General features: G+C 39.6%; 1 protein-coding gene across 11 annotated transcripts in view; it reads left to right on the forward strand.

The window, feature by feature from the left end:
- LRCH3 (leucine rich repeats and calponin homology domain containing 3) overlaps window positions 1–23665 on the forward strand; it is a 120863-nt gene that overhangs the window by 51245 nt on the left and 45953 nt on the right. For 6 of the 11 annotated variants that reach the window (XR_012095637.1, XM_008009714.3, XM_073023803.1 and 3 more), the window contains exons 10-15: window positions 3226–3302; window positions 11710–11761; window positions 12227–12376; window positions 16240–16290; window positions 18141–18194; window positions 21937–22008. Coding sequence is in view for 10 of the 11 variants with exons in the window: in XM_008009714.3 (XP_008007905.1) it covers window positions 3226–3302; window positions 11710–11761; window positions 12227–12376; window positions 16240–16290; window positions 18141–18194; window positions 21937–22008 (456 nt within the window). In the remaining variant the exon portion in view is untranslated. Of the gene's footprint in view, window positions 1–3225; window positions 3303–11709; window positions 11762–12226; window positions 12377–16239; window positions 16291–18140; window positions 18195–19241; window positions 20795–21936; window positions 22009–23665 lie in introns of those variants that run through there. The other 5 variants (XM_038003165.2, XM_008009722.3, XM_038003170.2 and 2 more) reach the window with 4 other exon arrangements.

Consider the following 23665-nt stretch of genomic DNA (forward strand, 5'->3'; position numbering starts at 1 on the left):
AGTACAAAGAAAAATACAGTGATGCTTTTCATTGTTGTTTTTATTGCTTTTATATTGTTACTAACTGATAAATCATAGTTTGGTCAGTAGTTAATTAACAGTTAAACCAAAAAGTTGACTTTTGTGGCAACATGCAGACTTAACCATAGAATTTTTATAATATGCTGAATTATATTGGAGCTTTTGTGCTAAGTCACACAGAACATAAATTGTTTGCTATTAAAATTCTTGGGTATCTCTTAAGGGGAACGTTGAATTGCCTTAGAAAACAAATGTGCATTCAGCCACTGCAGAATCTCCGCCAGCTCCCCGAGGGTCTCAGGTAGAATAGCGTTCTTCAGTCTGTCTTGTCAGTGTAATAAATGGCTTCACTTCAGTGGATGTGATGTTGATGTCTGGAGTTGGATTCAGGCTCTGAGCAGTGATTATTTGAGAAACAGTTGGGTCCTTTCTAGAGAATGATGTATTAGCCTTTTAGAAATAGAGAATAATCTCTTTGGTCTGAGACAGCTAAAAGGAAAGAAAAAAAAAGAAATAGAGAATAATCATTTCAAGTGGGACATGTAGAGTGATATTATCATTCTTTATTTAATGAGACAGAGTCTCACTGTGTCGCCCCGGCTGGTGTGCAGTGATATGATCTCGGCTCACTGCAGCCTCTGCCACCCAGGTTCAAGTGATTCTCCCGCCCCAGCCTCCTGAGTAGCTGGGATTACAGGCGTGCGCCACCACACCTGGCTAATTTTTGTATTTTTAGTAGAAATGGGGTTTCTCCATGTTGGCCGGGCTGGTCTTAAACTCTTGACCTCATGTGATCTGCCTGCCTCAGCCTCCCAAAGTGCTGGGATTACAGGTGTGAGCCACTGTGCCCAGCCAATATTATCATTCTTTTTTTTAAAAAGGAGCTTTGATTTTTCTTGTCTGAACACTTTTGAACACAGTGTGTTTTGTTGGTAAAGAGACACTCTTGTATTTAAAGTTGGATAAAATTATGTAAGTCAAAGTCTTACAGCCCAGAGATAGCAGTGTACCAGATGACTGGTGAAACTACTTGTTCAGGCTGCTAGAGCAAGGGGCACCTAACTGTTTTGCAATAAAATTAAAATGAATGATGACACATTATAATCCTTAAAGGAATTCATTTCCTTTTCTCCTGGTCTTTCTTTTTGATCATGTTATGCTTAATTAGGCTGTATAAATGGAGTATCTTTACTAAAAGTAAAAATGCCTATTATACTACTATGAAAAATGATAGTATCATTTCTTTAATTCATTATATTGTTTGTTTTGTAATAATATTTTTTAAATTCTGGCTGCCTATTACATATGGTAGTCTTTATGACTTCTGTGTCATAAAGCTTTCGTAAAATTTAGCGTCTGTGAAAATATGATGAGGCAGCATTATTTTAGATGGTTTCACAACCAGGGAAGAATTATCTTTTTATTTTCCTGAACACTTATCTAAAAATGGATTGTTAAAAACTAACCTATGTGAGATTTTAAACACTCTACTATTATTTAATTTTATTATAATACTTGTCACATACATAGACCATTCCTATCTGAACATGGTATGATTTTTTTTTAATTAAACGAATGACACATTCATTTTGTCATGAAAATTTCATGTACCTCTTAGAATAATTTTAGATAATTGCAGTATCATAAAACTAGGATGGGGCTGGACATGGTGGCTCACACCTGTAATCCCAGCACTGTGGGAGGCCGAGGCGGGTGGATCACTTGAGGTCAGGAGTTTTAGACCAGATTGGCCAATGTGATGAAACCCTGTCTCTACTAAAAAAATAAAAATAAAAAATAAAATAAAACTTAGCTGGGAGTTATGCCGGGCACCTGTAGTCCCAGCTACTCTGGAGGCTGAGGCATGAGAGTCGCTTGAACCTGGGCGGCGGATGTTGCAGTGAGCCAAGATTGTGCCTCTGCACTCCAGCCTGGGTGACAGAGCAAGATTCCGTATCAAAAAACAACCAACCAAATAAAAAAACTAGGATGGTAAGTCACTGATACAACATCCTAGGAGAGATTTTTGTTTCTTTGTTAAAATGGTATAGCTTGGCCTGGTGGCTCATTCATTCCTGTAGTCTCAGCCACTCGGGAGGCTGAAGTAGGAGGACTGCTTGAGCCCAGGTGTTTGAGACCAGCCTGAGCAACATAGTGACTCTGTCTCTAACTAAGTAAACAAAAATTGTAAAATGGTGTGTTCACTAAAATTAGAAAAATTATTTTTGCATCGGAGTTGCAGAATTGTAGTTTATTATTGGGATCTCATGTCCAGACTTTAAGACAGTGAGTTGTTAGCCCTTTGGAGTAACTCACCGAAAGTTTCTAGTGACATGTGATGTACCTGTTTCTTGGAGGTAGATGATAAGTAGTTTTATGTTTGATTTGTAGATATCCTTTTTGGAAAAATTGTTTTCTTATTTTTCCCTTGGTGACTATTTTGATGATTATTTTTGGTTGAAACAAGATTGTATTGCTTCTGTAGATTTTCCTTTGATAACCTTTAATCCTCTACCTTTGATTTATAGTTTTATTTTTCTGTGTGTGGTCTGTATTTTAAACCAGTTTAATTTTCCTCAGTAATACTTTTTGAAATTGACCTTTTACTCTTTAGTTCATAAATAAGTAAAATTGCCAGTAATATTTTTCTTTTAAATACAGTATTTTACCATAAATAGAAATTACTTTTTGTTTTATCTTGATAGTCACTAACACACCCAAGACTATTTGTATGAGTGTGATAAGAGACAATTTGTGGTGATGGATCAATAAAGAAATGTAATCTGCCCAGTGAACTCACTATGACCAGAAATATTCAAGAGAAACTGAGCAAATGTCAGTGTAGGGTAGGTGGGAATTTCTGTCCTCAATGGAAGTCTGTACTAGTGGCCTCTTCAGTTCCTTTCCAATTCTAACATCTTATTATTCAGTAAATATTACTGTGCTCGGTCACTGTAATGTGTATAATACAGTGAGAAGGAAATCTACTTTCTTATAAAATAAATGTGAATTGTGAACATTTTTGTTTATTAAAGCAGCAGTATAGCATATGATGCTTTTACACTTAAAGTTTACATTTGAAGAGTCTATTAAAGTATTTTTTAATGTAATATACAAATTAAATGACAAATTGGATGTGAACTGTGTAATCACAGTGTTATGGATTAATATATTAAATTTATTTATTTCTATCCTTTGGCCTAGGGTTCACCAGTAAAGCCAGTAGCCATTAGGGAGTTTCAAAAAACAGAAGATATGAGAAGATATTTACATCAAAACAGGTTTGAAAAACCAATTTTACTTAATTTATTTCTGTCTTAACTCAATGATGAGAGCTTAAAATAATTTTGGGTTTATGCAGATCTGTGTATAATAAAGATGTTTCGATAGCATATATTTAGAACTGAATGATGGTATGCTTTTTGTACTCATGCCATAGAAAAAGTGAAAATTGATTTGATTCTAAATTGACACTATCTAAATCATCACCTACACAGTTAATTCATCTGAAGATACTTGGGCCAGCAATGAGACTTTGTGGTGATGCTATGTGGATTCATGCATAAAAAGGGCTAAAAGAACTTCAGGACTGCGCATGGTGGCTAACACTTGTAATCCCAGCACTTTTGGGAGGCCAGGGCGGGAGGCTTGCTTGAGCCCAGGAGTTGGAGACCAGTCTGAGCATCATTCTACCCTCTACAAAAAGAAAAGAACAGCCTGGCATGGTGGGGCACACGTGTGGTCCCAGCAACTCAAGAGGCTGAGGTGGGAGGATCACTTGAACTGGGAGGTTGAGGCTGCAGTGAACCCAGTTTGTGTCATTGCACTCCCACCTGGGCAACAGAGTGAGACCCTGTCTTAAAAAAAAAACACAACACAGAAAAATACAAAAAACAAAAACAATGAGTTTCGAGAGTCCTAATTTTTTTTTTTTTTTTTTTTTTTTTTTGAGATAGAGTCTTGCTCTGTCCAGCCCAGGCTGGAGTGCAGTGGCCGGATCTCAACTCACTGCAAGCTCCGCCTCCCGGGTTTACGCCATTCTCCTGCCTCAGCCTCCCGAGTAGCTGGGACTACAGGCACCGCCACCTCGCCCGGCTAGTTTTTTGTATTTTTTAGTAGAGACGGGGTTTCACCGGGTTAGCCAGGATGGTCTCGATCTCCTGACCTCGTGATCTGCCCGTCTCGGCCTCCCAAAGTGCTGGGATTACAGGCTTGAGCCACCGCGCCCGGCGAGTCCTAATTTTTTTTTAACTTACATTTTTGACTGGATAACAGAGAGAGAGGCAGAGACAGTGATATGTATCGCCAGTCCTGTCTCCATGCGATCTTTCCACTGTACTTGGTGCCTCTCAGAATATTTTGAAAATTAGGCCCTGCACGGTGGCTCATACCTGTACTGCCAGCACTTTGGGAGGCCAAGGCGGGCGGATCACTTGGGGTTAGGAGATCGAGACCAGCCTGGCCAACATGGTGAAACCCCATCTCTACTAAAAATACAAAAATTAGCTGAGTGTGGTGGGACACACCTGTAATTCCAGCTACTTGGGAGGCTGAGGCAGGAAAATCTCTTGAACCCAGGAGGCGGAGGTTGCAGTGAGCAGAGATTGCGCCACTGCACTCCAGCGTGGGTGACAGTGAGACTCCGTCTCAAAAAAAAAAACAAAAAAAACCACAATATTTTGAAAATCAGCTTGATCATTTAGAGCACTGCTTCTCATTCTTGAATTCCAGAATGTTTGCCATGAAGTATTTCGCAGTAGTTGGAAATTTCATCCTTTAGTTCTTTGCCTTCTGGTTTTATGAAGTCTTGATATGCCTATTCTTAAGTTATAGTAAATTTACGTAGTTCTTATACTTGACAGGGTATTAAAGTTAACTTGGGGGACTGAAATATAGATGGAATAAATATGTAGGGAGAAAAAAGACATAACTTTGACATTTATACTCTTGCCACTTAACTAATGGAGATTTAATTAAATTTTATATGCTTCGAAATTTATTTCAGAATGTCTTTTCAGTTGCCATATGCCCTTTTATTGAAAGTATAGTCTTGAGATTCCAGTTTTATGCAGGAGTTTCCAGTTACATTCCCTACCCTGAGTGGGCCTGCGTTTTTTATCTCCTGTCTGTCTCACGTCCTGCATCCATCATAGCTCGAGAGCTCCAGGATTTAGTAGAAACCCTCACAATAAAAGCTAGCTTTTTCACTCAGTTACCTTATGTGTTAGTTTTCTGTTGCTTGTGTTATAAAGTTCTAGCAGTTTAGAACAACACCTCTTTATTATATTAATACCCTTCTGGAGGATAGAGCCTGGGCAGGCCCCCTGGTTCTCTACTTAGAAGCCAAAGTCAGGGTATTAGCTGACCTGGATTCTCATGTGGAGACTGTGGAGGAGAGTTCATTTTCACACTCCTACATGTTGGCAGAGTTCAGTTTGATGCAGTTACCGGTCCCCGTGACTGAGGTCCCCATTATTTTCCTGGTTGCCAGTGGGTGGTGTTTAGAGTCCACCCACATTCCTTCTTCATGGCCCCCTCCGTCTTTAAACCAGGAATGATGGGTCAAATCCTCCTTATATTTGGAATCTTTCTCACTTCCCTTTCTGCCGCATCTCCCAAAGTCTTTTGCTTTTAAGGGCTCGTGGTTATATTAGGTCAACCTGGATAATCTCCCTGTTTTAAGGCCACCTGATTAGTAACCTTAATTTCATCTGCAAAGCCTTTTAAAAATGTAATACAGCAATATTCACTAGAGTAAGGCCAGGGACGGAGGTCATGGAAGACGAAAGTCTGCCTACCACATCTTAGTCCAGAGTTCCTGTTTTTACTTCTTTTTGAAAGTCTGTGGATTCTTTATTTTCATGGCACCTTAGCAATACATTTTAAAAGCTTGTTTTGTTTTATTCAGCATTTTGGTTATTTCCATTGGAAGAGTCATTCAGGATGTTTAGTCTGCCGCAGTGCTGGAAACTAAAGCTGGGATTACATTTTTTGTTTTGTTTTGTTTTGTTTCGTGACAGGGTCTCTCTCTGTTGCCTAGGCTGGAGTGCAGTGTTGTGATCATGGTCACTGCAGCCTCTACCTCCCAGGCTCAAGCAGTCCTCCCACCTCAGCCTCTGGAGTAGCTGCAACTTCAGGCGTGTGCTATATACTCAGCAAATTGTTTGTTATTTTCAGTAGAGACACAAATCTCTCTAAGTTGCCCAGGCTAGTCTCAGACTCCTGGACTGAAGTACTAACCCTCCCGCTTTGGCCTCCCAAAATGCTGGGATTACAGGTGTGAGCCACTGCACCCAGCCATGATTACTGTTTAACTGGGGGTTCCAGAATACTAGACCTTAGCATAGTCCTTGGATAAGAACTCCATACTGGATCCTAGTAACCAGTTAGGCTCTAAGATCAATATATACTTCATGTTTTTAATTAGCAGGTATTTGTGAAATATCTACTATGTGCCAAGTTCTTTTCCAGATGTAGCTGTGAGCTTAGTCAAAATTCCTGCCATCTTGGAGCTACCATTCAAGTGGAATGTTGAATTAGAACCTAAAAAGACAAAATCACCTCTTAATGACTGATAGCTCTCAGGCGAGCAAGACTTGTTTTTAATCTGAATAACATGTTATCAAAAAGAATCTGCCTCAGTGGTCTGTCAGTTACAGCAACTCAAAAACATTGAGTGAGCATGAGGAATCCTCTGCTAGTGAGCCGAAAAGGAAAGCTAGCTTACCCCTTTTTTTCTCCCATTCTCTTCCCCTACCCTCATCCACCACACATATTTCTTCCCACCTACCACTCCCCTATCCCCTACCCACATAGAGTCTACCCTACTGGGAGATAATAAACATGTGGAGATGTAATACATAAAAAGTGTGAATGTTTTGTAGTATTTGCCAAGATGGATTATGTAAATTTGAAATTGAAACTAGCAAAAATTACATTTTAAAAAAATTGTTAAAATAATTTTTTATGGACTGGGTTCAGTGGCTCACGTCTGTCATCCCAGCACTTTGGGAGTCCGAGGCCAGCAGATCACCTGAGGTCAGGAGTTCCAGACCAGCCTGGCTAACATGGTGAAACCCCATCTCTACTAAAAATACAAAAATTAGCCGGGTGTGGTAGCTTGCACCTGTAGTCCTAGCTACTCGGGAGGCTGAGGCAGGAGAATTGCTTGAACCCTGGAGGTGGAGGTTGCAGTGAGCCAAGATTGTACCACTGCATTCCAGCTTGGGTGACAGCAAGACTCTGTCTTAAAAAAAAAAAAAAAAAAGGCCGGGCACGGTGGCTCAGGCCTGTAATCCCAGCACTTTGGGAGGCCGAGACGGGCGGATCACGAGGTCAGAAGATCGAGACCATCCTGGCTAACACGGTGAAACCCCGTCTCTACTAAAACTACAAAAAAACTAGCCGGGCGAGGTGGCGGGCGCCTGTAGTCCCAGCTACTCAGGAGGCTGAGGCAGGAGAATGGCATGAACCCGGGAGGCGGAGCTTGCAGTGAGCCGAGATCCGGCCACTGCACTCCAGCCTGGGCGACAGAGCGAGACTCCGTCTCAAAAAAAAAAAAAAAAAAATTATGGGTCCTACTTATAATTTGAATAGCATTTTAGTTCAGGAGACATGATCATATCAGACTAGGTTCTGTAAAGTGTGTTATAACTTCTATAAGAAGCAATATAGAATTAACATTTAGATAAAACCTGAAAGTTTTTTTGTTTCATGTTACATAGACAAAGCCAGAAAAGCTACTTACATTAATTATGTGATTTTGTAAATAAAGAAAAACAGAGAAGGCAGCTTAGAGTCTGCCTTATACTGGCCGGTCACGGTGGCTCACGCCTGTAATCCCAGCACTTTGGGAGACCAAGGCAGGTGGATCACCTGAGGTCAGGAGTTCCAGACCAGCCTGGCCAACATGGTGAAACCCCGTCTCTACTAAAAATACAAAAAATTGGCTGGTGTGGTGGCACAGGCCTGTAATCCCAGCTACTTGGGAGGCTGAGGCAGGAGAATTGCTTGAACCCAGGAGGTGGAGGTTGCAGTGAGCCCAGATTGTGCCCCTGCACTCCAGCCTGGAAAACAGAGCGAGACTCCATCTCAAAAGAAAAAAAAAAAAAGTCTGCCTGAAGAGAGAAAAGTCTGGTTTACTTAGCTCAAGTAAGTTCAAGATTTAGAGGAGATACATGTGTGTTACCTGCATTTTGTTTTTTATGTCTCAATATTCTACGCTTTTTGGGGGGAGGGTGCTACTGTCATTCATTCAAGCAATATTTCTTAAGCACTATAATGGTTTTGTCTCTGTTCCAAATCCCTGATATTTTAGAGTTACTTTTTAGTGGATGTAGACAAATACGTGTAACAAGTATATTTCAGGTACTGCTAGGTGCTATGAAGAAAAATAAAGCAGGATAAAAGAGATGGTAGGGTGAGGGAAGAGTGAAAGTAATGTTAGATGCAGTGATAATATTTCAGTAGAAACCTGAAAAAGAGCAAATGTTATGGCGGTCTAGGGGTGAAACATTCTAGGTAGAGGTTCTGAGGTAGGAACATGCTTTTGGTGTATTCAAGAAACACCCAGGAGCCTGAGTAAAGCAGGACACATCTGGGGTGTGAGGTGAGAGTTCTGCTGTGGTTAAGTTCTATTTCAGGTACATGCAGGACATCCTAGTGGAATTATCAGGTAAGCAGTTAGATTTATGAGTTTGGAGTAAGGTGGCGAGAATTAGGGCTTGAACAACCAGAAAAACAAACGGAGCAGGGGTGGTCATGGGGATGGGAGAAAGAGGGCGGTGTCCCAGAGGCTGAATGAAACCAGTGCTGCTGTTTCCGCTTTTTCAAGTCACGGTCTGTGTCACCCAGGCTGGAGTGCGGTGGTGTCATCATAGCTAAAGCAGCCTTGACCTCCTGGACCCAAGAGATCCTCCCGCCTTGGCCTCCCAAAATGCTGGGATTAAAAGCATGAGCCACTGTGCCTGGCCTTGAAAACAGTGTTTGAAGAAGTATGGAGAGGAATGAACAACATCACTTACTGCTGATAGCCTTTTTTTCCAGGCGGAGACTTGCTCTGTTGCCAGGCTGGAGTGCAATGGCGCAATCTTGACTCACTGCAACCTCCGCCTCCCAGGTTCAAGCCATTCCCCTGCATCAGCCTTCTGAGTAGCTGGGACTACAGGCGCCCGCCACCACACCTGGCCAATTTTTTGTATTTTTTTAGTAGAGTTGGGGTTTCACCATGTTAGCCAGGATGGTCTCCATCTCCTGACCTCATGATCCACCCGTCTCAGCCTCCCAAAGTGCTGGGATTACAGGCGTGAGCCACTGCACCCCGCCCTGCTGATAGGTTTAATAAGAGGAGGACTAAGAAACAAGTATTAGATTTGGGGTTGTCAAGATCACTGACAAACTTGTGAGGTGAAAGAAAGAACAGTTTTAGTGAAATTGTAAGGACAGGATGTGGATTGGATTGGGTACAAAATACAATAATGAGATAAAGTGGAAACAATGGGTTTGACTGGCTTTTTAAAGAAGTATTGTAAAAAGAGGGTAAGTGAATATATGTACCTGTAATCCCAGCACTTTGGGAGGCCGAGGTGCGTGGTCTGCTTGAGCCCAGGAGTTCGAGACCAGCCTGGGCAACATGGCGAAACCCCATCTCTACCAAAAATATACAAAAATTAGCTGGGCATGGTGGTGCACACCTGTAGTTCCAGCTTCTCAGGAAGCTGAGGTAGGATTGCTTAACTCTGGGAGGTGGAGGTCTCAGTGAGCTGAGATCGCACCACTGCATTCAAGCCTGGACAACAGAGTGAGATGAGACCCTGTCTCAAAAAAAAAAAAGAAAAGAAAAGAAAAAAACATACGTAAAAAGAGGATATGTATTAAAAGATTGAAAAGCAGCTGGGCACGGTGGCTCATGCCTGGAATCCCAGCACTTTGGGAGGCTGAGGCGAGCGGATCACCTGAGGTCAGGCATTCAATGACTGCATTTCATTAAATTCGGCCTAGCCAACATGGTGAAACCCCGTCTCTACTAAAAATACAAAAATTAGCCGGGTGTGCTGGCACATGTTTGTAATCCTAGCTACTCAGGAGGCTGAGGCGGAAGAATCGCTTGAACCTGGGAGACGGAGGTTGTGGTAAGCTGAGATCGTGCCACTGCATTCCAGCTTGGGCGACAGGACAAGACTTTGTCTCAAAACAAAACAAAACAAAGATTGATAAGCATTGTTAAAGTATAGTGTTCAGGTTAGGGCACATAAACAGACTTCAGACGGTCTATTTGGTCCTTTCTGTGTTTTGGTTCAGTTCATCTACAGATGGCCAGTAAAAGCTATGGGAAATTTTAACAGTGAAATTAGCAATCCAGGGAGAAAGTTGCAGTTAATTCCTGTTACTCTAAGTGTGTAAACAGGGCGGGGTGCGGTGGCCCACACCTGTAATCCCAGCACTCTGGGAGGCCCAAGTTGGTGGATCACTTGAAAACTCAGGAATTTGAGGGCAACATAGCAAAGCCCCGTCTCTACAGAAACTACAGAAATAAGCCTGGGTTGGTTGACACACACCTGTAGGCCAGCTACTCGAAAGGCTGAGGCGAGATTATCACTTGAGGCAGGTGGTCGAATCTGCAGTGAGCCATGATCATGCCATTGCACTCCAGCTTGGGCAACAGAGTGAGACCCCGTCTCAAAAAAAGAAAAAAAAAAAAAAAAAAAAGGCTAGCCGCTGTGGCTCACACACCTGTAATCCAAGTACTTTAGGAGGCTGAGATGGGAGGATGGCTTGAGGGGCAGGAGTTTGAGACCAGTCTGGGCAACATACTAAGACCGGCATTGCTACAAAAAATTTTTTTTAAAAATAGCTGGGCGTGATGGCTTGAGCCCAGGAGGTCAAGACTGCAGTGAGCAATGATGGCAGGATTTTGTTTTTGTTCCCCTAATGGCACACTGATTTCAGTGCCTTTAGATCAGCCTGATAGGCTAATCGTCATCATAGTTTCAGAGGCCAGGTCCTAAATGTCAGACAGTCACTACTTTTGCCAGTTTTAGTTTCAGACACAAAGATGAGTTACAGAGACTTGAACAATGAAATCTGTTTCAGGAAAAGGATAAATAGTAAACTACAAGAATTAACACTGATAACAGTGAGGAAGTCGTACTTTTTTGTTGTTTTTTTAAGCATTAAAAAAGGGTTTCGTATTTTTCTTAAAAATAAAAAAACCAGAATTTTTATTTCTGTGTTAAAATTACTTCATCGATTGAAAATAAGAGCAGGTGTGCTTTATAAATACAGTTACCAGGTTCTGTAGTATTCTAGATTTTTGTTGATAAAATGGCTCTCTGTGTGAAAGGATCTCAGTTTACATGTATCTTGTTTTAATCACGGTGGTAACGAAGATAATAGTTATTCATGTTACAAAGAAATGATACTGTTTGAAAAGTGATCTCAGTTAACTATTGTTATTGGCTGACATAGTGATACCACATGAAACGTGAGCTGGAGGTGGCAGATTTTCCTCTGGTTTCACTTAATGACTTGGGCGTAGGTTTACAAAATGCAGCTACTCCTTCAATGCTAACTAGGTGGTTTGCTGCTGATTAATAGAAAGCTACATTTACAATAAAAATTTCATTTGTTTTTTATACATCTGTTTGTCTTTTATTGAAGAGTTTTTTTCTGTTTTCTTTTTTGGATCAGGGTTCCAGTTGAGCCATCTTCTCTCTTGTCACTATCAGCAAGTCACAATCAGGTAATTTTTAGTAGTTATGTTTATTTAGTTTTGCTTTTTAAACTAAGATGATTATTCTTTTATAATACTTAAATTGCCATTAATTGCCAGATATATTTAAGCATTACCAGCTGTCTCAGTTAATGTAACATATGTACGTGATACTTGCTAACAGTGTTTTTGGACACTAGATAGAAAACCTTTACCTTCGTGATAGCTTTATAGTATTAGGTTGGTGCAAAAGTAATTGCAGTTTCTTCCATCACTTTCAATGGCAGAAACCACAATTACTTTTGTACCAACCTAATGTATATAAGAACGGTGCAAAGATGGGAAAAGATTGGCAATAAACACATGTAAAGAAATGCTAGGTGACTTCAAAGCAAAAGTTGCATGGGTCAACAGTAGTTCCCTGAATTGATAGGGAATATTGGTAAAGTGATCCTTGTTTTTACTTTGATATGCACAATAATGCTTTGGGTCCAGCTGTCACATCCAGACCTGGAACTTCATCGGAGAAGGGAGCAGTTAGTAGAGCGCACTCGGAGAGAGGCTCAGCTCGCTGCCCTGCAGTATGAAGAGGAGAAAATAAGGACCAAACAGATCCAGAGAGATGCTGTCCTGGACTTTGTCAAAGTGAGTCCTTTGAATGACACTGTTCAAGCTGCTGAGAGGTGAAGTGCTTATTTGTTTGGCCAAGCCTGTTGGTTTTTATTGTCAATTAAAATGTCAACCATTTTTCTCTCTATAAGGAATCTTGACTAAATAGAGTGTCTCTTTTACTTGTGTCTATCTGCATAAGGACGATGGAAGTGATTATCTTATTAACAGTAATCCCTTCCTCTTATTTAGCAGTCCATCATTGGACATGTCACTTTACTATCCAGCAGGCATTTCCTCAATTTCTGGTGTCATAGTTAAGATCAGTCACATGAAATGATAGTGCTTTAGTAAATAACGAGTTAAGGCCCTCCAAATGGGAACTGTTACTCAGACCTCTCTCCAGCTTCCTTGCTTTAGTAAATAACAAAAGTTTGCTAGCCTCACAGGCTTAATCCTTTGCAGGAACTTTGATTTGTTCCTTTCTGTTCTCCACACACGTTCAGTTAACAACCCTGTTAATATTTCTTAATATTTTGCAGCCTCTATAGTAGCGCCTGAAACAATGACATTTTATTTTACCTGTATTACTTATCTTTTTGTTCTGAAATCATTTTTTTCTTCATAATTAAATAATTGTTTGTAATTTTGTTTACTTAATATCTGTCTATCATTTATCTGTAAACTCCATGAAGATAAGAACCATGTCTGTTTTACTTACTACTGTATCCCTAGACCTTAGCAGGTTTTAGCTCATAGTAATCGTCAATAAATATTTGTTGAATGATTAAATGAATTATTCTTGTCCTCTAAAGACTTTTCTGTATTTCATACTTTAGAGACCATCTTCTTTAAGTACCATGCATATGTCTGTTTTACCTGATAAATTATTTTTTTCTGAATGTATCAGACCCTTGGTGATGATGTTTAACTCTTTCTTACCTGATTCCTCTTCATCCAACAAGTTCCCTTGTCTATTATTTTCTATCAAGAGGTAGGCAAATCTGGCCGGGTATGGTGGCTCACGCCTGTAGTCCCAGCACTTGGGAGACCAAAGTGGGCGGATCACCTGAGGTCAGGAGTTTGAGCCCAGCCTGGCCAACATGGCAAAATCCTGTCTCAAGTGAAATAAAAAAATTTAGCTGGGCGTGGTGGTGCATGCCTGTAATCCCAGCTAACCAGGAGGCCGAAGTGGGAGAATTGCCTGAGCCCAGGAGGCAGAGGTTGCAGTGAGCTGAGCTGAGATCACCACCACTGCACTCTATCCAGCCTGGTCGGCAGAGTGAGACTCCATCTCAAAAAAAAAAAAACAAAAAGTAGGTAAATCTTTTGACCAATAGCAAAAATACTAAAATTAATATTCCTACAACCAGAAGTTCACAAAGGTACCTCTCTTAATCCCTCCCTTAGAACCTTCCGTCTGCCCTGAGATGTTTCTTTTGTGCCTTTTCACCCCTTGTAAGAACGTTATTGTGCTGATGGCCATGTTCTCCTGGCCTCCTTTATCTCTGTCATTGTCTTTTTGTGCAAGTCATCTAATACCCATACTGTTTCTCCTAATTTGTCCAACCATTTCTCTTTCCCTTAAATCCCTGCCTGATTTGTTACTACATAAAAATTTTTTATATAGTTCTTTTGAAACTAATGAAAATACTTCATTGGTTTATTCTTCATAGGTCTTTTGGAGGTGTTCAGGTTTCATAGATGAGGAAGCTGCAGGTGTAGGAAAATTAAGCAATGTAGTCATTGATAGTAAATTTCTTTTCATAATCAGGAGGCAAACCTAGACTTCTGAAAGCCTAACTTTGTCCGTCCATTTGACTTGAAAGACCTTTATGGAATGCTGGTTGTACAAGGAATATAAAGATGCATAAAATACAAGCCCTGCCCACCAGGCACAGCTTAGACCTTATCACAGAAAAAAACAAAATAAGACAGCTTGTAATAAAAGTGCGTGTTTTATACTCAAGACAATAGAAGACTTAGAGAACAGGTATCATCAGAATTGACCTCAAAAAGGAATGATACGGGACCCTGAAGAACGAGTATGTAGGCTATAGCCAGGAAGAATAGACTGGATGATGGTGTAAAGGGGGTTCGATCCAGGCTGAGGAAATCTAAACAGGATGGGAAATAGGAATGACCTTGTATGATCTGCAGATTTAAAATAATGGTACTTGCAGGAAATACCAGCTGGCCTAGAGAGTCTGTATTGAAGACTTACGGGAAAAACGAATTATTGAGATGATGATAATACTTAAAACTTATTGAGTGCTTATTATGTACCAGGCACTATTTTAAGTACATTATATACATTTACTCATTTAATTCTCCAGCAATCTCTTTAGGTACCATTTTTTTCTTTTTATGAACAAGGAAACACGCTCAGAGAGAATAGCAGTTTACTAAGATTAAATAGTAAGTGGCAGGATTAAAATCCTATTATTAGAACAAGGCAGGTTGGCTCCAAAGCCTATTTTGTGAGCACAGTCCATGCCGCCTCTCGGTAATAATGGTTAACACTGAATCCTAAATGCTGTTCTATGTGCTTTGCATAAATTAACTCATTCAGTTTGCCATCTGTAGAAGTCACACAGCTAGTGAGAGATAGTCAACTTGTAAAGAGTCTTGATTAAATGTCAGATTAGTGTTGGATCTTGATCTGTTAAGTAAAAGAGAATGCTGAGTTTCAAAGCAGGAAAAAAACATGACAAGAGAGAGACTTCTGAAAAACGAATGTGCTCGTGTTAGAATCGGTTAGGAAGAAAGAGACTAGAAAGAGGAAACTAAAGAAGAGAGAAATCGCAATGGTTAGACTAGGGTGTGAAATAAGGCATAAAAACCAGATGGCTTCTGAGGGTCCTGAGGGTCGGCAGTATTGCACAGAGACAAGAGCCTAAGTTCAGAAATTTCTGAATTTGAGTCCAGCTTTGCCACTTGCTGTGTGCTTGACTTTTAGAAAGTTGCTGAGCCATTTTATGCGTTTAGCTTCCTCCTGTGTGTGATATTTAACTATGAAATATTAACTATTTCAGAATTATGGATATACTTAATGCTTAATACTAGTATGGTAGATGCTATATCCCCTATTACTATAATAAAGTGGATTTGCTGAATTACCTGTAAGAGAGATGATGAATAAATCACTGAAGAGGGTGAAAGAAAAGAAGCTCCCAAAGCAAGGTTTGGAGGCTAAAAGAATGGTTTCAAATGAGGGTCTCGCATTGTGGAAAGAACGCAGGCTCTGCAGTTGGAAGACAGGCGCAAACCTCTGTTATGCTACTTATGAACTTGGAGACCTTGCACGTGCCGCATAGCCTCTCCTCGATTTTCTTATCTCTAAATGAATATGATGATGATATTTTATCTCACACAGTAGAAGAATCACTGAAATACTGTGTACACAGTGACATGTGGTAGAGTACGTTGTAAAGCAGGGACCACAGCAATGCTATCATGTTATTATTAGATGATTAGATATCACACTTTGGAGAAAATAGCCAGTTAGTATGGGACATTGTGAGTTTGTTTTTGAATATGTCAGATATGAGGTGGAGTGGGGTTTCCAAGTAAAGAGTTTCCACAGGCAGTTGAAAACACAAACCTGAGATTTGCTTCTAGCTAAAGTTATTACCATTTGAGTGATACTGAAGCCATTAGAGGGAGAGAATAAGTTCACTGAGGGAAGGTCAGTATTCTGATTGTAAACGTGTTTCTGTAGGTATATGTATAGTTTTTAAAATTTCTAACTAAACATGTTCTAACTAGTAAATCTAGAAAAATGCTATATACAAGAGGTAAAAAAATTAATGTGATTATTTTAGTAAATATAATTTGTTATTTTCCGTGTTCCAGACTCTAACCAGCTTCCTTTTTTGGGGGGTTTTGGGGTTATATAGCAAAAAGCATCACAAAGTCCACAAAAACAGCAACCCCTCCTAGATGGTGAGGTAAGTTGATGTAATCACCTTTTCTTTGAAATTGATTATTTTTGCAATGCAAATGTTTACATGTAATTATCATCTTTTCAGTGCTTTTTGAATATTGCCACTTTTCTTTTTCCCCCTCACAAAATTCTCCGTATGAGGGAGACGATACAAGCCAAGGAGTTGATTAGAATCTATAGATCCAGGCTCTTTTCAGCTGTACACATCCATCTAGAGATTGTGTTTCCCCCCCTGACCCCCGCAGAGGCACCACCCTCCTCCTCCATTTCTGAAGCGTGGTGTGTAGAGTCCTAGGAGCTTTACCTGGTACAGGTAAATGGAGCGGCTACTGAACCAAAAAGACTCTTGCATAGTATTTCAGATTCAGTGTTATCAGTGATAATACTTATTTTATAATATCAAATAGTACATTTTTGTTACAGATTAACAGAAAATAAATCACTTAACCTTTGAAAAATCTACACACCTATTTTGATCTGTTAAAATGAAGCTTTTACTAAATGTTTTTATTGTAGTTGGCTTTCTCATTAACCATTTTCCCTTTAAAAGCTTTCCAGTTTTTTCTTTCTTTTTTTTTTTGTTCCTTTCTTTTTCTTTATTTTGAGACGGAGTCTCACGCTGTCACCCAGGCTGGGGTGCAGTGGCGCGATATTGGCTCACTGCAACTTCCACCTCCCGGGTTCAAGTGATTCTCCTGCCTCAGCCTCCGAGTAGCTCAGATTACAGGCGCCCACCACCACGCCCGGCTAATTTTTGTATTTTCAGTAGAGACAGGGTTTCACCGTGTTGGTCAGGCTGGTCTCGAACTCCTGACCTTGTAATCCGCCCGCCTTGGCCTCCCAAAGTGCTGGAATTTCAGGCGTGAGCCACTGCGCCTGACCCAGTTTTTTCAATTTATGATCATTACCTCCTTGAAAAATGCATAAAAGCGTTGTTTCATGTGAATTTTGACTTTGCTTTTCATAAAATAAGTCATTTGAAAACCTAACACCTGGGGCTTTACAAGTAGCAATTTTCAGTGTTTTTAAAGCACAAGAGTTTCTGGTAAGGGAAAGTGTATTGTTTGAAATGCTTTCACTTGTCCATTATAAAGGTTTTTTAAAGCACAAGTGTTTCTGGTAAGGGAAAGTGTATTGTTTGAAATGTTTTCAGTTGTCCATTATAGAGGTTTTTTAAAAATTTTATCATAGAACTACTTCTAGTTTTTTTTGTGTTAGAACATTATATATTTGTATAATACCTGAAAGATTGACTCCAGCCTGTTCACTTGTGTTTTCTTCACCTGGTAGTAATTCTAACACATTTTTGACAACCAAAGTTTGATAAATTTAATATGTGTTTTCTTTTTTACCCAATATTTCCTTCTTGATGATTGTTTTCAAGTAATTCATTCTCAAGAAAACTAAAGCTCCACAGGAAAAGAACATAAACAGTTCTAAAAATTGTAATCGTACTTTTCATTTTGCTTGAGAAAGAAAATGAAGAGATACTTAGACTAGAAATTATGACCCCTGGGCTACTGGTCTGTCACTGGCTCACTAAATGACTGCAGGTTCTTTATGTTATTGTTACGTCTCTTCTCCAGCTTTCTGCTCCCTCCTTGCTTTGGGAGGTTTTAGGCAGTAAGATCCGATTTGAAGTTGTTTAAACTCTGGGAGAAAATCAGTACTCAGAACCAGCTTACTGACTGTTATAATGCATGAATTCCAGATGATTGTGAATGTGGTCCTCTATGTCAGCATCTTCAAAAGTATGTCTTAATATGTCTCTTTCCTTGTGTGTGTATTCGTGAAATACGTCACACGTGTGCGTAGTTTGTTTTTGACATTGCTTCGTTTTTCTCACCTCTCCAGTGCCCCTTCCCATCCAGAAGGTCTCAGCACACTGATGATAGTGCCTTGTTAGTGGTAAGAGTTTCGCACAAAATGGAGTTTTACGTTTCTGTGTTTAGAGATTAAAGGATAGCTCTTGTACTTTTTATTCAGAAACTATATCTAAATACCATAAAACATGATGAGCATTGTTACTAAATGCTTTATAAAGAACTAAACCATTTTCCCACATGATTATTCGTGATTGACCCAGTGTTTCAAAGTCAGAGTCCTGCGGCTCATGTCTTCGTCAGGGCCACCAAGAGTCAAACATTTGCATTGAGAACCATATTGGCTTTGTGTGTGTGCTGGGGACAGAGGCATAATGTAATATTCATGTTTTAGATGTGTCTAATTCCAGGAGCACTTACTTTATTCATCATTAATTTGGCTCATGGGTCACCTGTATGTTAAGGTGGCCCATGACACTGATTGCACAACTGTGTATTTGACATCCTATTTTATTATGTATTTTCAGCTACCGAAAATCCTTCACTTTGGTTTTAAATACTTACATCTCAAGATTATTCCTTCATGTTCATTTTTTAAACTTAAGGAAACATTAACTACTGATCATGTTTAACACTGGTTTACTTTTATTGCCTGTTTCATCAGCTGAAAATGAGTATAAGATGGAAAGTTTATTTAAAGCCTTACTTTTATTAGCCTTGTGAGAGAATTCTAACCGTTTATAGAATTTTTTCCCCATCATGTTTTATGTTATGTTTTTCATAGTAGTGCGGTTCAGAAGTCTAGGATCAACAGCAGTTCTGTCTCGTGCTAGTAACTGCCGCCAGGCTGCATAGCACTGCATGAGCTGCGTGCTTCAGCGTGACATTCCTGTTACACAGACTTCCATGGTCTGTTCACATTTCTGTGTGTTCTGCAATCTTCATTTCCTTTGAGATGGATAAAACACCTTGTAACTGGGCAGTCTTATAGGTGAATACAGTCATCAGACTCTAGAGTTTTAGTGTAAGTGAATTGGCCTAAGAAGCGAATAACAAGTTAAAAATCAGACAAATATTGAGCGCCTCCGATGATCCAAACACTTACCAAAATTATCTCATTTGTTCCTCACAGCAACCTTAAGAGTGAAAGTTAAATGCAGCACGTTTTTACAGATGGTTTCTGAGGCCCAGATTGTGGCTTGTGCGAGGTCGCATAGATAGTAAGTGCAAGGCTGGGAATCCACATCCGTCTGGCTGATGGGAGGACCTGCATTCCACACCGGGCTGCAGCTGGAAACCGTGCAGGAAACTGAAGGGCTAATAACACCTGTAATAAGTGGTATAAGTCTGAGTCCAGGACTCTTGTCAAGGAAATAGTGGAATTTAGAAAAACAACAGCAGCAAAATCCCGTTGGTGTGTAACTTGGAATTCCCTTCAGCCATTTGTCAAAGCACATTCCCTTATGTTTTAGCTCAGAGTGGAGTCTAAATGTGGCCTCGAAGCTCCTTCGTGCTCTGTCTACTGCCTCCATCTCCAGTCTCCTCTCTGGGCTCTTGCTATACCAGCATTTTTCCAACTCTTCAAATATCATAAGCCCTTTCCCATCTCAGACCTTTGCAAATGCTGTTTCTTTTATATAGAATGCCTTTTCCTCCCTGCATATACCCCTTGATTAATTTCTGTTCATCTCTCAGGTATTTGTTTGAGTGTCCCATCTTTAACATGGCTTTTCTGCAGCCCACTGCCCTTACGTCAGCCCACAGCTGGACAGTTAAATAAACTGACAGGAGCTCCAGTACCTTTGATGAAAAGGAGGCCCAGGAAGTATACTTGGTGTGTTAGTGTTGTCACAGCAGTTTTTTTTTAATCATGGTACTTTTTTTTAATCATGGTACTTTTTTTTAATCATGGTACAGGGTGTTTATTTTTTATTTTTATTTTATTTTTAATTTTACTTTTTAAACATTTTTTATTTATTTATTTAATTATTTTGTGACAGAGTCTCCCTCTGTTGCCCAGGCTGGAGTGCAGTGGCATGAACATGGTTCCTTGAAGCATCAGCCTCCTGAGTAGCTGGGACTACAGGTGCTCATGCCACACGTGGCTAATTTTTTAATTTTTTGTAGAGTCAGAGTCTCACTGTATTGCTCAGGCTGGTCTCTAACTCCAGGGCTCAAGCAATCCTCCTGCCCCAGCCTCCCAAAGTGCTGAGATTACAGGCATGAGCCACTGTGCCCAGCTTGTTTATTCTTTTATTATCTCTTTTCTACTGGACTACTAGACTATAAGCTTCATGAGCACAAGGATATTTTATTTCGTCTTAATATACTTAATTTACTCCATCCCTACCACCGTTCCTGGGATTTATTAGGTGGTCAGTAAATATTTCCTGAATGAACACATAAATTCTCTGCATCTACTGGTTATTAAATTGTTTCATGATGAAAAGGTCTGATGAATGATATCATAAGGTAAATGCTGAATTTGATCTAAAGACCTTGAAACATACGATTTGAAATAAAGATTTATAATAGCTAATATCAGTTACACTGACATTGTCTTCAGGCTACCCCTCAAGCTCCTGTTGCCTTCGTCTGTATCAGGTCTCATGAGGCTCATTTTACCTCTTCTTCATCCCCTCCTAGTTTTCCTTTTCATATTTGACATTGGCAGTCGTTCTAGTACCTCTGATTAAAAAGTAGGCCCAGGCAATCTAAACCCCAGAAGCATACACAGTGTGTTACCATTGTCACAGTTGTATTCTGTGGTATATTTTTATCTTCACTATTTGCTGCCTTAAGATAGATTTTGTGATACATGTAATACATTGTGTGTTAACATGCTTCTTTTGTCAAATAAAAATATGTTAATTCTCATTAAAAATACAGTCATATTTATTTTATTGACCATATACATACCTTTTCCTAAACGCCCATTTGTTTTCTTGTTCATTTATCTCATGGTTTAGAAATTTGTTGTCCTAGTTTAAATTTTTAAAAATTACTTATAAAGACTTCACTATTCTTAAACTCTTGGCATTTTGTTGTTTTAATAGGTAAAACCTTACCCAGTGCCCTTTGTGACAGTGTTATCTTCTCGATTTCCACTCTCCGTGTGGCAAAGGAGAAAAATTGTCATGTTTTGAGCATCTCTTACCTGTAATCAAAATTCTATATAATAAATACCTTAAAATTTTTTCTTTTTAATTGGCAATAATTATATATATACAATCTAACTATATCTCCAGTACATCTAACCAGCTGTATGTTGGTTGGTGAAAGATAAAGGATTCGAAGAAAAAGGAAATTCCACCTTCCTCTCTTACAGTCAGTGGGAGTTTCACAGAGGCAGAGATGAAATGCCGGTTCCTCCTTCAGGTTGATGCAGAATCCTCACATCCTCATTATAATATATCTAATTTGGATTAATGTTGAAAAAATATTGTTTTTATTCATACCAGTTCTGCTTGGTTAAAATCTCCCATCATAGGAACAGGACTCATTTGTTTCAAGGCTACTATGCTAAAATTGTTGATGTTCTGTTTTATTTCTGCATAAAATCATTTTTAATAAATCATGCCTCCCGTTTCTTGATTAATGTGGCATGAGGTACTGAGACTATCCTGAATTACACAAGTGGAAAAACTGTGTTGCTGGGTTTTTGTCCCCCAAGTGTTCTCTTTCTGGCCTGTCAGTAGCTTAGTAAACCATTGGAAAGATTGTCAGTGACCTTCCCTTTTCTCATTTCACTAGTCAGATCTGCCTGCCTGACAGTTGCTAATATCAGTGCTGCCTTCTGTTTCTTCTCTTTCTCATTTGAAATGCAGTCGCTGTCAGGTTTGAATCAAGTGGGTTGTGCTGCTCCCCTGCCTCATTCTTCTGCCTTCACGCCTCTTAAGGTATCTCTTGTTACTGTAATTCACCAGGAAGTTTGGGGAGGGGGTAAATATAAGGCCTTGAATTTTTCAGTGAATTGATCTAACAATCTGAAATGTAGGATATAAATACACCTGTTTATGAAACTGTTTAACGTTGATTTCCCTTGAAATTGTTTGAAAGTTTTACGATGCTAGAGACAGTCACAGAGCTCATATTAATTCTTTGTATTCAGATTCTGTTTGATGTGTCATTCTGATTTTTTTATCAAAGGTTTTTTTGTTGTGAGTTATTATTTCACTTTGGTTAGCGTATAAAATCGAATTAACTCTGTCGTCTAATGTGCAAAAGAATGTGAGTCCAAAAACACTATCACTACCAAAACGCCTACCATAGGGTTAACCAATTATGGCCCTAGGCCACTTGTTTTTTTTAAATAAAGCTTTATTGTTATATAACCAATCCCTTGTGTTTGCATTGCCTGTGGCTGCCTGCCTAGTACACAGCTGAGGTGGAATAATTGTGACCAAGATCATGTACCTGCAAGCCTAAAATATGTAGAGTCCGGCCCTATAAGAAAAAAATCGCAACCCCCTGCTTTTTTCAACAGTAATGTCATAAGAGATGATACATTCCACCTTCTGGAAAAATTTAAACTCTAAAAATTAAGAACCTGTAGTATTTTATTTTTTGAAGGCCTCTAGGAGTGGTAATTCCTTATTTGTTATCATTGGATATGTACAAAATGATGAACAGTTCTCACTGTCAAGAAGTCCTTTGTCTAACTTACAACTATCCTGCTATGGTTTATACTTTGTTTCTTTCCAGAGTAGAGATTTTCTAGTTATTTAGCATTTTTTAGTGTAAGAATCCTTTTTTTTTTTTTTTTTTTACACAAAATACAATTTTTTTAGTGTAAGAATTTAAAAACAATTATGATGCCATCCTTAGCTTCTTCCTCAATAAACTCAGATCCTTTTACATGGCTTTCCCAGCCTGTTAATCTTTAATGAATTTTCACAAGTTCTCTGCCCTCCATTCTGGCTTCATGGTCCACAACTAGAAATACATCCCTCATTAGAGCTTGCTCATTTAGGGTGATTTTTAAATTTTTGATCTTCATTTTGCCCAGTATCCACTGTAATTCTCAAATGTTTTAATTATACCTCTTTTATGTGTTGAGACAGGGTCTTGCTGTGTCTCCCAGGCTGGATCCTCCCACCCTAGCCTCCTGAGTAGCTGGGAATACAGATGTGCACCACCATGCCGGGCTAATTTTTTAAGTTTTTGTAGAGACAAGGTCTCACTGTATTGCCCAAGCTGGTCTCAAACTCCTGGGCTGAAGAGATCATCCTGCCTCAGCCTCCCAAAGTACTAGGTGTCAGCCACTGTACCCACCCGCCTTCAATTTCTCAATGACAGTTATTTTCCTCATGTTATATTCTTTATTTTTTCCTGAAAATTTAATTTTGGTGTTTGAATATTTTTACTTGTCTAATGTACCAGAATACTTCCAAATGGTTGCATTGAGCCAGGCACACTGGCTCACACCTGTAATCCCAGAGTTGGGAGCCTGAGGGGGGACTACAATTGAGGCCAGGAATTCAAGGCTGCAGTAGCTGCGATCACACCACTGCAGCCCAGCCTGGGGCAGTGCAAGACCGTCTCTCTAAAAACATT

This window comes from Chlorocebus sabaeus, chromosome 15 (genome assembly GCF_047675955.1).
Source record: "Chlorocebus sabaeus isolate Y175 chromosome 15, mChlSab1.0.hap1, whole genome shotgun sequence".
NCBI classification, from domain to species: domain Eukaryota; kingdom Metazoa; phylum Chordata; class Mammalia; order Primates; family Cercopithecidae; genus Chlorocebus; species Chlorocebus sabaeus.